The following is a 12,327-nucleotide window of genomic DNA, read 5'->3' as shown; positions in this document are numbered from 1 at the left end:
CAATTTTACTAAAAGTTGCTTTAGACTCACATCATATCATCTCCATCAGGTTCAGCATTCATGCTGAGTTCAGCAGTCCGGTTGGATCCAGTTGGACCTTTTTGGTGCAACCGTCGGGCATACAACAATTATTATTTTTAGTGTCTTTGTTTTTTAATTTTTGTGTATATCCACAATTTATTTTTACTGTTCTTTTTCTTATTTTATTTCGCATGTAATGTTTGTAGGTACCTGCTGTTGTGCCAAATAAAGTTACACTCTTCTCTGTATAGCCACCAAATCTCATTCATAAAATGATCGAAGTCTATCCCATTATCAATCTTCATGCCGAATAATCTCAAACCTATTTAAACCATAAATTTCATTAATAATTACAGATTCTTTATCAGGCAATTAATATCAGACTCTGATCACTCCTTACAAGACAGTAACAGGTCCCTACTATAGGTGCCTGCCAGTGCCTGCCTATATTATAATGTATGACTTTCTTTTTGACACGCGTGCCGACTGCCACGCAAATGTCAACTTGTAACATGTACCTATAGATCTTTGTATGAGTAGGTACGTATGTATAGTAAATACGATCTGTGGCTATATTACTTTGAACTTAAGTTGTGGCAGAAAGTAAAACTTCTGCATAGAATCTACAAATCGCACTTTCTTTGTTAAGACAAGAGATTTTAATATACTTATGTGACAGAAAGATTATTCCGAAAATCCAACAAACAAATTCAAAAACTAAGTAAAATATGCTAATGTACCTTGTTCCACCTTAGTATTTTTAACACATTTTTAGATGCGAAAAACACGTCTTAGAAAAAATATCTTACTAATTTTATAAATGCGAAAGTTTATGAGTTCATTGCTTGTGTGTATGTTTGTTACTCAATCAAGTCAAAACAGCTGAAGGGATCGGGATGAAATTTGGAATAGAAGTAGACTATGGTCTGGAATAACACATAGGATACTTTTTATCCCACGGGAACGCGAGCGAAGTCTCTGGCAGAAGCTAGTTTCATTATAAATCTTGTTTTGTCAAGTCCAATTTCAGAATTGGAACCAACAACATCCATTTATTCCTATTCTCATTTAGATTACTATGTACGTGTAGTGTGCGTATTAAGTACCTATAAAGGAACCTAATCTTTCAATTTCTATGTAGTTTGAGTCTACTATGAGTCTTCACTTTCATTCCCAGGCTAGTTGAACTAAGGTTTATCAGTGAGCGCATGAGGTTAGGTCATGGAAAATATGACTGTGACATAGGCCTACTGTACTCCTATATAATAATATATTATTTTGATTGATTTTGGAAAACACCAATTACGTCGATACGGACTATAGTCTACCTAAACTATGGTATTGTTATTGCAGATTATTTATAAACAGTTTTATACCTTATGCAAATGGACTAACGAATTTTAAATAGGCATTCTTCGTTGGCGTAGACTGGATATGTATTATAAATAGTACTGCAGATATGAAGATACTCTACAGTAGCCCTCCAGCTTCGGTAACAAGAAATAAGGTAGGTCGATTTTTTTTTAATATCTGGATATATGAAACAACCCAATCAACAAAAATTAAAATGGATATTTGGACCCATTATTGAAAATTTTATTGTAAGCTAAATTTCGTTATCTACTTTTCACTACATTGTATTTTTGATAAGATTAAAAAAAAATTCATCATCTTAAAACAAAAACATTTTTAAAATTCTGCCGAACAGTATTAATACCAGTGTCATATTTTTTTATGTCAGACGATAGTCGAAAAGCAATTGACTGGCGTTAGATCAGAACTCACGTGACCCAAGTGACTTGTGGCACCACCCCGAAGCAAAGCAAGGGTGCGCGTGCGTCAGATCATCCGCGCGCCGACTTCCTCCATATAAAACGAACGCTCGGCGCAAACGCATCAGTTTGTGACGACTCCCTCAGACACACACTACACACGGTGAGTGAATTTACCATTTTTTTTTATTAACCCCAAACTTATCAGTGATCTGTATTATAAAAAAAAATATGTGAAATAATTTTGTGATTTTTGAAAAAAAAAACAAAATAAAAATAAAAAAGAAAAAAAACTGCCTATTTTGTCGTGAATATATTCATAAAAAATTTAAAAAGTTTAAAAACAAGCTTGGAAGTTTATACGTATTAATATAGTAGGTAACCAATTAACCATATTATCATAATTTATGTCGTAAGCTTCACACGGATCGACGCAGTAAAGCTATAATCGAGTCGGAATCGATTAATTTATAGGAATTTTGTAATGATAGGCCTCGGGAAGTGTCGAGTGGAATGAACTTCATTTAGTCCCGGGCAAGGTCGCTTTCTAACATAGGACCGGTCTGTAATCCCGGGATCTTGCGCAATCATTCCCGGGTCTGTTTGTAAACAACTACCTACTCATATTTTAGAGGCCTATGTGAGTGTGCACTTTCCTCAAGACTTATGAAAGCTATTAATACAGACTTCACTTTTTTTATAAAAATAAAACAAGTAGTTAATATTTATTTCAAAAGTTTTAAACAGTGGTGTTTGGCAATTATTCTTTAGCTCATTTACGTGCTAAGTTGGTTCTTACACATTAAGATAATGTTCGTCGTCACAAGTAAAAGTTGAAAGAAAAATTTTCTGAGAACTAAAACGTGACTAAGATACAAAATGGATACGAATATTTTGAAACTTCTTTTTGTAAGCATTTAACTGAAGTTTTAGAAAAATAGATTTGCGAAACTCGGTTAAAATTATGCAAGCTTGTGTAATTGTATTATTTTAGAAAAAAAAACAGCCTCCGAGCCTCTAGCATACGAGTAATATTACATCTAAAATTCAGTTCGGAATTGATATAAAAATATTTTGGTAGGTGTAGCATTGTCAATAATTTTGTAAAGGGAATCTCACTTGTTCAGTGCGTCTGTCTAATCACTAAAAGACTTGAAAAAAAAAAATAAAAAAAATAACAAATATAAGCTAGCTACTAAGCCTTTTGCAATAAATTTAGTGCAAGTAGTAGAAAGCACTATTCTTTTGCCTTGACATACCTACATACTTGATTAATTCAAAAACTTACATCAATGTCGTATTTATTTGGTTGAACCTTGACCGTCATCATTGTAGATTTATTTTAAGAAAGTTCCGGGTTCTTGTGATTTTTGTTTTACTAAGCACGTTACATAAATCCGAAGGTCCGTGACCTTTGTGGGTTTTTATACTAGTATTGTACACTGGGCAGGTATTATGGCACAAAATTAAATAATTGGAAAAACCCGTTTTTTCAACAAAAACTGGTCCAAAACAGTTAGGATAGCATTTTTGTAAGACCTATTGAAGACAATAAAAATATTTTGTTTGTCACCGTCTCGTCTGGATTTAGCGAACACGTTTTTTTTATTATCTTCGATTCGACAAAAAAACAAAACAATTGTTCTAAGGTTTAGGTGATTGTTCTACGCATAAAAAATAACACCCTTTGTTAACATCGACGTAAGGGTCAGGCAGACAATAAGATGGATATGACATCATGTGACACTTGTGACAGGGTTCTAAACTTTTAACCCACATGAAAAGATGCGTAAGACATACATAACTGCTTATTATTATGCTAAATTACTCGTTAGCACTTTCATAATTTGTTAATGGCCGTAGTTAAATATTTTACGAGTATGTAAACGAGGTAAAATGGTGTCAACGTGTGCGTAAAAACTGACAGAATACGCACTAATGAATCATTTATTTAAACATAACGTAATAATTATGATAACATCTCGACTTTTTAATTAAGTTCGTTCTGCAAGTCTACTATATAAAAATAAGTCGGGTTTTCCTTCCTGACGCTATAACTCCAGTACGCACAAACCGATTTCCACGTTTTGCATTTGTTGGAAATCTCGGTCTCCGTGAGGTTTATAGCAAAATATTTATTTTTTTCAAAAGAAAAGTATCATTGGTGGCGAAACGGAGTTCGCCGGGTTTGCTAGTTCGTTTATAAATCTCGTCTATTATTTGTTGCAGAAAATGAAACAGTTGGTGTTCTTAGCCCTTTTCGCGGCAGCTGCGCATGCGCAGTTCCTAAACGGAAGAATCCTGGAACCTCCCGTACCCTCACTGTGTGTGCAGAGGACCATCCACGAGAGATATGTGGACAGTAAGTACATTTTGAAAATAATATTTAATACAGGGGGCTACACAATGGGCCTACTGAAAGCAAGCTTATAGGATGGATTTTCGGCAAGCTTATGTTGATTTTCGGCACATATGAAATTTTTGTTTTAGATGAATTTAGATTTGAGCTTTAGTTAATAGACTATATTTGTGTTTGACGTAGTAACTAATGAATAATGTAAATAATTAATTTAATTTAATTCATTATTACATTAAATAATAGCCTCTTGTATGATGACCTCTACCTACATTCCATTCGAATCTACAAGTGCTAATTAATTTATGGAATGCACCATAAGTAACCCATACCATATTTGGCAAAGAACGAACCCTTTATTTATATCCAGAAAACATTTTACTGAAGCGAAATAAGTAATGACTATTGTAATTAAGCAACAAGTGGACACCAGGAAGCTTTTATTATCAGTTTATGCGAAGTTTATTATTGTAATCTTTTAACAATTCTTTCTTGATGAACTCGTCTTCACCATAAAAGAAAACAGAACCTCGTAAATAAAATAACAAAATATTGGAATGAAACCTTCCCGTTTTGCCTTTCTAGAAGAGTTTTAAAGCCCTGTAACTACTACCAACTTTAAAGTTTTAAAAGTGTCTTTAATAACTGAGCGTGTTCAAAGACAGTAATGTATAACACCATGCATACATACATGCATAGGATTATTTTGTTTTATAAATTTTTGGTCAAATAAATCTTTGAGCAAAAATTTATAAAACAAAATAATCCAAACAGAAAGATTTAAAAAGCTTTAAACTCTTTCTCCAAATCAACCTTATGAATCTAAGTACCTGAGACTTGCTGCCTTATCTCCGCTGCACTTTTGTACTGCGCAGTACCTACCTAAGCTAATGCAAAGCACAACAGCGCTTTGGGCCTGTAACGATCTAAGATAACATTAGAAACCGTGACTCCTGTCATAGGAACTCATCTAAAAGGTGCAAGTAGTCACTTATCTCCCATAGATAAGGTAAAACCGGTCCGCCATACCACCATGCGCCTGCGCAACTAGAAATACATGAAATTCTTATGATATCAGTAAACAGTTGAACTTCCGCGTGCAAATAAGGTACAAGTTATGTATATGTCAGAAGTTTTCAACTAGTTTCGTCTATTTTTGCTTAAAATAGAATGTGTTTGTGCAGTTTTGCGGGTTGTCCGCTAATTTGCATAGCTTTGTAGCTATACCTATTCTTTTTCAATACTGTTTTCGCAGTAGGTCAGTTGGTGTTCGCAGGTTTATAAAAAAATGGTTTTGTTACATCCTGTTCTATCGATCATAGCAAACTTCTTCGACTCAACTCAGTTTTTTTACTTCAGCTTTTTGGTTCAACACAAAATAAAGATTTTTGTTCGTTTTTTATCAGAACTTTTTGTTATTAGGTTGAGTTAGTACCTACTCATGAAAAATCCATCTATCCAGTAATCAGGTCGATTTTAGGGATCTATCCGGATCATATTCAATGTAGAAAACCCACAATAGACATCCATTCTTAGTACCGAACCGAACCTACCTTAGAAACCGCATCAATCGTCACTTCTTCCGTCAGAATATCGAAAGCGAAGATTTTCTATCCACCATTATTTCCCACGACTTCCACGATTCTCGAGTAATATCGCAAACTATTGTTATATGCGGAAGAGATCGAAGCATTGAATCGTTTGAAGTGCAAGGGTTATGCGGAGATACGACTGTTGCCTTCTAAGAAAAGGAACAGTTCAAAATACTACTGACAATTCGCAAATAAAAGATCTGGGACTAGGCCATTCCACAAAAGAACTTCTTAATTAGTATACCAACGAGTCGACAAAAATGCCAAGGTGACCTAATTATAACAATGTGTATTTTCTCTGTTCAGACAAAGGTTACTTCTTCTCATGGAGAGACCCTGCCCTCCGTGGCGTTGAGGAGGACTGGTTGAGCGCCAGGAACTACTGCCGTCAGCGTTGCATGGACCTCGTGTCTCTGGAGACCAGCGACGAAAACGAATGGGTTAAGCAACGCATCGTGCAGGACAAGGTGAGAAAAAACATCTAATTTAATTATCTTGAATTATCCGACAGACACACTAAAAAGCCAATATTTTGTCCAATTTAAACTTATTGAGCTTTTTAAACTCGTTAGAAAATATTTATGATATTACACAATGTTTATACCCGAGATGGAGTCTCGTGTGATGTAAGATGACAGTAAAACATAATCAAGTTCTCGTTTCCTTTATTCGAAGTTCATTAACGACTGTGATGCAATGGTTCAGGTTTTGAATGGACATCAGATAGCGCGCCGCGTTTGATTGAATTTTAAATACAACCGAAGATTCTAGAAAAGTCCTCGCATTGAGATCGTCCCTGACTGAGTCATATGACCATGACTTCACCAGTTCTGCTGTTGCCAAAGCCTGTAGCAAATATCCATACGTGTTTAGAGTCCAAACACATAAGGAAAACAATCGTGACCGTGACGTGAAAACGTATCACTTTTTCAAAGCTACTTAAGTAGAAAGTGCGGTTCGACATGGAATCTTAAAAAGAGTTCATATTGTTATTTGTTACCACTCGCAATGCATTTAGACTTTCGTCCACAAACCTCTACTTCTTTATGAATGAATTATTCAACTAATGGACCGCGTAATTTGCATTGACATAACTTTACAATAACCGCACTTGTATCCGGCGAGGTAAAGAAAAATTTAAAGTTTCAGGAACGCAACAATGGTCGCGTTGATTTTTCCTAAACGAGTTTCACTATAGCTACGTGTTTCGCATTACCGACGTGGGAAATGCAATGTTTTGTTGTATTGTACGTTCCTCCCAAGAATAAGTATCGACACCAGGGGGTAATTAGCGCTTGTTTTTCATATGTAGAAATCGAGATACCAACTAGTAAAACTTTAACAGGCGGAAGATGAGATCTTGTTGGGCTTGAACTATGACCAGACGGTGAAACTAGTAATGGTAACTAGGTACCTTATTACAAACGTAAGTAGGTAGGGTGGGCACTTAGATACAACCAGGCCTACAACTTTCCGTTACCATTGCAAACCGACACTAACCAATGAAAATTTATTCAGCACAGATATTAATGCCAAACGATCAGATTGTTCCGTTGCCAAACTGTCCATTTGCTCGGTGACACTGTATTGTTATGGTAATGAAGTAGCACATTCGTTATGTTCTTACAATCCAATCTAATGCCGTGTGCACAACGATCCTTGATAATTGTGACAAATTGTCGTATTCACTGTGGTATCGCCACGGTATTGTTAGGAATCATCAAATTGTTTCGCCTTATTCGCTTATCTAATAGTCTTCTTTTTTAATGGTCGTTTTGCCATTGTTATTTTTTCTTTGTGTCCAACAGATAGAATCAAGTGGCTAGGCAGACGAACCGGTAATTGTTCAGTTTACGTGTTCATACAAATAGAGGTTTTGTGTCAAGTACATTCATAATGAGCCTAGAGACAAATTCAAATACTGTCGGAGAATTACCATTGTAAAGCAAATAATCGTTTTCCTACAGCAAAAGTACATCTGGACCTCGGGTCGTCTTTGCGACTTCAAAGGATGCAACCGTCCTGACTTACTCCCCAACGAGATCAACGGCTGGTTCTGGACCGCTGAGCTGCAGAAGCTGGCTCCCACCACAAACCGTCAACAGAACGACTGGTCTGAGGGTGGCGGCATCGGCAAACCTCAGCCCGACAACAGGGTAAGTTCCGCCTGCTTACAGCCCCTCGTTACGAAAATTGTTACCTACCCATCAAACTAAGGACTGGTTCCGCAGTGTATACAATAGGTGCGTAAGAAAGCATGACATTACGAAATCGGTCATACATGTGACGCAACACAAGGAGCCGATTCCGCGAGCAGTTGAGTAACGTTTGTCATACGCACCCGCCGAACCCGTTAATGCATCCGTGCGGCGGATATAACGCAATGAAAACGAAAGCGACACGTGAATATTTATGGGCCTGCGAAATATTCGCCGAAGGGCGTACCCGCATGTCGCGACCACTTTCTACAAACAGCGACCGCAACTTGTACAACAAAAGCTCATCGTTATTCGGCGCGCGTCGTCGCGTTGTTTGCGCGTCACTTTCCCTGCGTGTCGCGCGTACCCGCGACCTGCGCCTGCGCCTACACTGCGGAACAAACAATGCCGACATAATCCTCTGCGGTCGCACGCGCATCCTCAGCATCCGTTGTCGTATGGCGTTCAAGGCCTTGCGCATTATGCGGTTATTCCACGGCAGCCGATTGATGTAATGGTTTTGATAATAAAAATAACTTGCAACTTATACAAAATTACATCCTTCCCATCTTCTTAAGCATTTAGCCGGATCTTTGGGAGTTTACTTAGTGACGTAATGCATAGCTACCAGTCAGGGTCAATCTGTCTGAGACTAGATTTATGGATGACTAATACGCATATACCTACATAACTTAAACTTTACTTCTGTACCAACAGGAACTGCTCCAGGGAGGTGCTGCAGAACACTGCGTTGCCATCCTGAACAACTTCTACAACGACGGCGTTCACTGGCATGACGTGGCGTGTCACCACCGCAAACCCTTCGTGTGCGAGGAGAACGACGCCCTCCTGAAATACGTGCGATACACCAACCCTGCCCTCAGAGTTTGATCCGATAACCACTGCGCTACACCGTTACTGAGTAATTAGAAGTAAAAAGAGTATTGTTAAGAAGTAAGCACTTCACAATTTCGAATCTAACGAACTATTTATATTTTTATAACGAGTAATTTCTATTTATATGACTGTGCTTACATTAAAAATTATGAGGTAGTAGATAACCATAAAGACAGCCAAATAACGTAAAAGCTACAAAAACGGCAAAGAATCGATTTAAAATTTCTATATTCAAAATTAACGATCCGGTTCTAGCTTTAAATACCTCAATAAATAAATATTTATTACAGTATTGTACATTACTTTAGTCACGTAACTAATGCAGTCGATGTTTAATAATATTTAAGATCTGTCAATAAAGACTGTTTTAATTTTTATGATTTGTTTCATTACCTACTTCCCCCTATTTAGATAGAAAAACAATCGTTAATAGTAGACAAGATGTTATGTTATGACTATTACTCTAGACATACATTACTATTAAATAAAACTTGTATATATTTTCAAATTCATGCATTTTGAAAACAAATTATTTATTTTAAATGAATTGATAGTAATGGCCTGGAGGTTTAAGAAGTCCGCTTTCCATGCATGGAAGTGCAGGTTGTACCTTTCTAAGATTATTTAGACACCACTGACAAACGGTGAAGGAAAATTATCGTGAGGAAACCTGGGCTTATCTATAATAATTTCTAATTATAAGTTTGAAAACGCCAACCCGCATCGAGCAAGCGTGTGAGAAGACGCCTTAGGTCAGCAGTAGCCACCTATAGGCTTTTAATGTGATGTGATATGACATGGTAGTTTGCCTATTTATTTCCTAAAGGATAAGCAGGCGGCAGGTGCTTCAGGTGCATATTACCGATGTTTTAATGGTCAAGAGTTTCGTGTGTTTAGAGGCCAGCCCTATTGGTCCTATTGCCATACTAAGGGCAAGTAATATCATTAGTTACTACCTTACGCAACTTTATCTATCGTTTAGAGTACATTACAGTTCGTGTAAAATAAAAGCCTATGTAAATTGATGCGTTGGCTGGGCAACCGGCTGCCGCGTAACGTGTAGCGGGTTCGATTCCCGCACGGAACAACTCATTGTATGATCCACAAGTTGTTGTTTCGAGTCTCGGAGTCAGGTGCCTGTGAACTTGTATGTTTGTAAACGCACGACGGGAGAAAATCCTAATGTTGGGCAATGTTTAAAAAAAAGCCTGATAATAAAAAACTAATATTGTTTTTCGGCAATCGTGTTAAAATAATTAAAATAAATGTTGTTGGTTGTTAATATTTCTATAATGATTTTTTTAATAATTACATAATTAAACAATCCAATTTAGTAAATAGCGACATCTAGCGACCAAGAGTCACAATTCTTAGCAGTGATGGGAACCAGTAAAAATAAAAGAGACAACCGAAATTGCTTTACTAACTGATTATTAAGCTATTTCAGTTCAACAAATTAAGTACTAATATTTAGATTAATGGTATAATAAAGTTCATCTAACAAAATCTAATAAGGTATAAGTACTAATCGGCGTCACAAAAATCGCACCTCTTTAAAAGTTCCCTTCATAGTCATTTTAACCCTGATGATTTAAAAGTTATTATCAGCAAATAAGTCCTTAAAACAACTTAAAACCTAGTGTTACCCTCCCTAATGACTGCTTCCATGCTTTCTCTCATGGACGAATTAATGTGACAACAGTCTCTTGATGTTATCCCATTCTGAATATTTTGACAACATTTTTTTATTACGTGCTGATGAGATCTGTTGTGTTTAAATTCTAACTGTTGTTAATTTAAAGGTCGTTAAACATACTTTCAATTGATACCAATATTAATAAGGTGTAATTATTATGAGTCAAATCTTACCTAAGGTTAACAATCAAATTGAAGCATTTTACAGAAAACAAACAAATCGAGACAATAAATGCATTTATTTCAGCATTGCACTTACAAATAAAATTTGTTGCACTACTTATAAACCTGTGACAATAAGTTAAATAAGTAGTTTGCATATTTATTAATATAAAAATATTGCTTTACTGTTTTTATTGTTTAAAAGTTAAATATAGTACATTAAGCTGTTATGGGGAGGGTATTGCAACTTTAAACCTGTATCTTAGGGATCTGGGCGATGATTTCTTGGTCATTATGAACCAAAGGCAGACATTGCAGAAATAGACAAGGGTCAGGAGCATTGTGACATGCATTAAACGACACAGACGAAGAAAGCTTAGTTTTAAACCAAAACTGGAAATAACGAAAAATAATTAATTTCATTTTTAACTACAATTGATTTTCATTTTGTCATGGATTATGTTAAACTTTTAGTTTCATATTATCGGGTAAATACTCACTCTCTGTTAGCAAAATCTTCCATATTACTATTTAGGGATTCATTAGACCTTTGAGGGTCTGGCAATATGGAGAAATCTTTGTCAAACTGCTCCTGAAGACAACATATCCTTTCCATAATGAATAATAGAAGTATCGCCCAAAAATACTCAAATTCAAACACCATGTCTGTCATTTTTTGCCTTCTACCATTATGATATGATATCCAAACTTTGTTTTTATTGGAGGGTCTGTGTACACAGGGCTATTGACTGTAGATATTGGTAAGGCGAATGCCGCATCCTGGAATGGGCCCACCATCGAACCACGGGTCATCCAGCCAAGATCCCCACCTTGCCGCGCCTTATCCTCACTGTACGCGGCTGCAACATCCGGGAATTTTTGTCCAGCTTTCAATTTTTCCAAGGCTTCTAAACATTTTGATTGTTTCTCACATAATATATGACGGACTTTGACAGCGGTCCCGCCTTTTTTCTCTTTTCCAGCTGATTCTAAATTCAAAACAAGAAGGTTAGTCATGTTTCATAGAGTAAACGATTTCCTATCAATTTTCAGAGGAATTTATTTACATTCAACTGTAAAATGCAAGTAGATAGTAAGAATATCAAAGAGTACAATAAGTAGGGGATTTCCAACCTTTCGCATCACCACCAGATTTTCCTCCACCGGATTTGGCATTTCCACCGGCTTTACCCTTTTCTGGTTGTTTTTTCGGAGGCATATTACTAAACTATTATTTTATTTTGACGTGTGAAAACGTTCTAGTTTCTGATATTCTTTTACCACGATTATTTTTCCTATAATTATAGTGATAAATAGTTCAATGTTGTACAAAAACGTAACGTAAATAAGATAGATCAGCTGTTTACAAAGTGAGGTTATAAACTAGTGTTGCCATACTTTGCAATTTTTTGCTGGTAAAGAAACTTTGAACTCACCTTAATATTATCACTTTAAGTATTTTTTTATTATTTGATCGAATGTATTAAATCGAAAGTTTATTCATTATATTTAACATGTAGAAAATATATTCAAATAATGTAAATAAAAAAACCGTAATCTCTAAAAAAATCGGTAAAATATATAATCTGTAAAAGCTTCACTAGAGCCAACGTAATCATTCATTCAATGAACAA

The 12,327-nt window shown here is 36.0% G+C and overlaps 2 protein-coding genes across 3 annotated transcripts; one reads left to right on the top strand and one right to left on the bottom strand.

Annotated features, from left to right (window-relative positions):
• The first annotated feature begins 1,787 nt into the window (after nucleotides 1-1,787).
• Nucleotides 1,788-9,211, top strand: LOC118262499 (uncharacterized). The gene is made up of 5 exons (XM_050697238.1): nucleotides 1,788-1,956; nucleotides 4,023-4,155; nucleotides 6,048-6,208; nucleotides 7,709-7,897; nucleotides 8,657-9,211. The coding sequence occupies exons 2-5, from the start codon at nucleotides 4,026-4,028 to the stop codon at nucleotides 8,828-8,830; spliced, it is 654 nt and encodes a 217-aa protein (XP_050553195.1). The 5' UTR covers nucleotides 1,788-1,956; nucleotides 4,023-4,025; the 3' UTR covers nucleotides 8,831-9,211.
• Nucleotides 9,212-10,751: 1,540 nt separating this feature from the next.
• Nucleotides 10,752-12,075, bottom strand: LOC126911258 (peptidyl-prolyl cis-trans isomerase NIMA-interacting 4). 2 transcript variants are annotated; one of them, XR_007705772.1, is made up of 3 exons: nucleotides 11,828-12,075; nucleotides 11,194-11,682; nucleotides 10,752-11,086 (listed from the first exon to the last, which is right to left on the bottom strand). XR_007705772.1 is itself a non-coding variant. In XM_050697273.1 (2 exons), exons 1-2 carry the CDS (start codon nucleotides 11,910-11,912, stop codon nucleotides 11,363-11,365), a joined length of 405 nt encoding a protein of 134 aa, XP_050553230.1. In that variant the 5' UTR covers nucleotides 11,913-12,075; the 3' UTR covers nucleotides 10,752-11,362. The 2 variants fall into 2 exon arrangements, 1 of the variants encoding a protein (XP_050553230.1); XM_050697273.1 differs by having other exon boundaries at nucleotides 10,752-11,682.
• Nucleotides 12,076-12,327: the final 252 nt, after the last annotated feature.

The sequence above is a fragment of the Spodoptera frugiperda genome, chromosome 12, assembly GCF_023101765.2.
Source record: "Spodoptera frugiperda isolate SF20-4 chromosome 12, AGI-APGP_CSIRO_Sfru_2.0, whole genome shotgun sequence".
Lineage (NCBI taxonomy): Eukaryota > Metazoa > Arthropoda > Insecta > Lepidoptera > Noctuidae > Spodoptera > Spodoptera frugiperda.
This window is presented reverse-complemented; position numbering and strand designations above follow the sequence as displayed.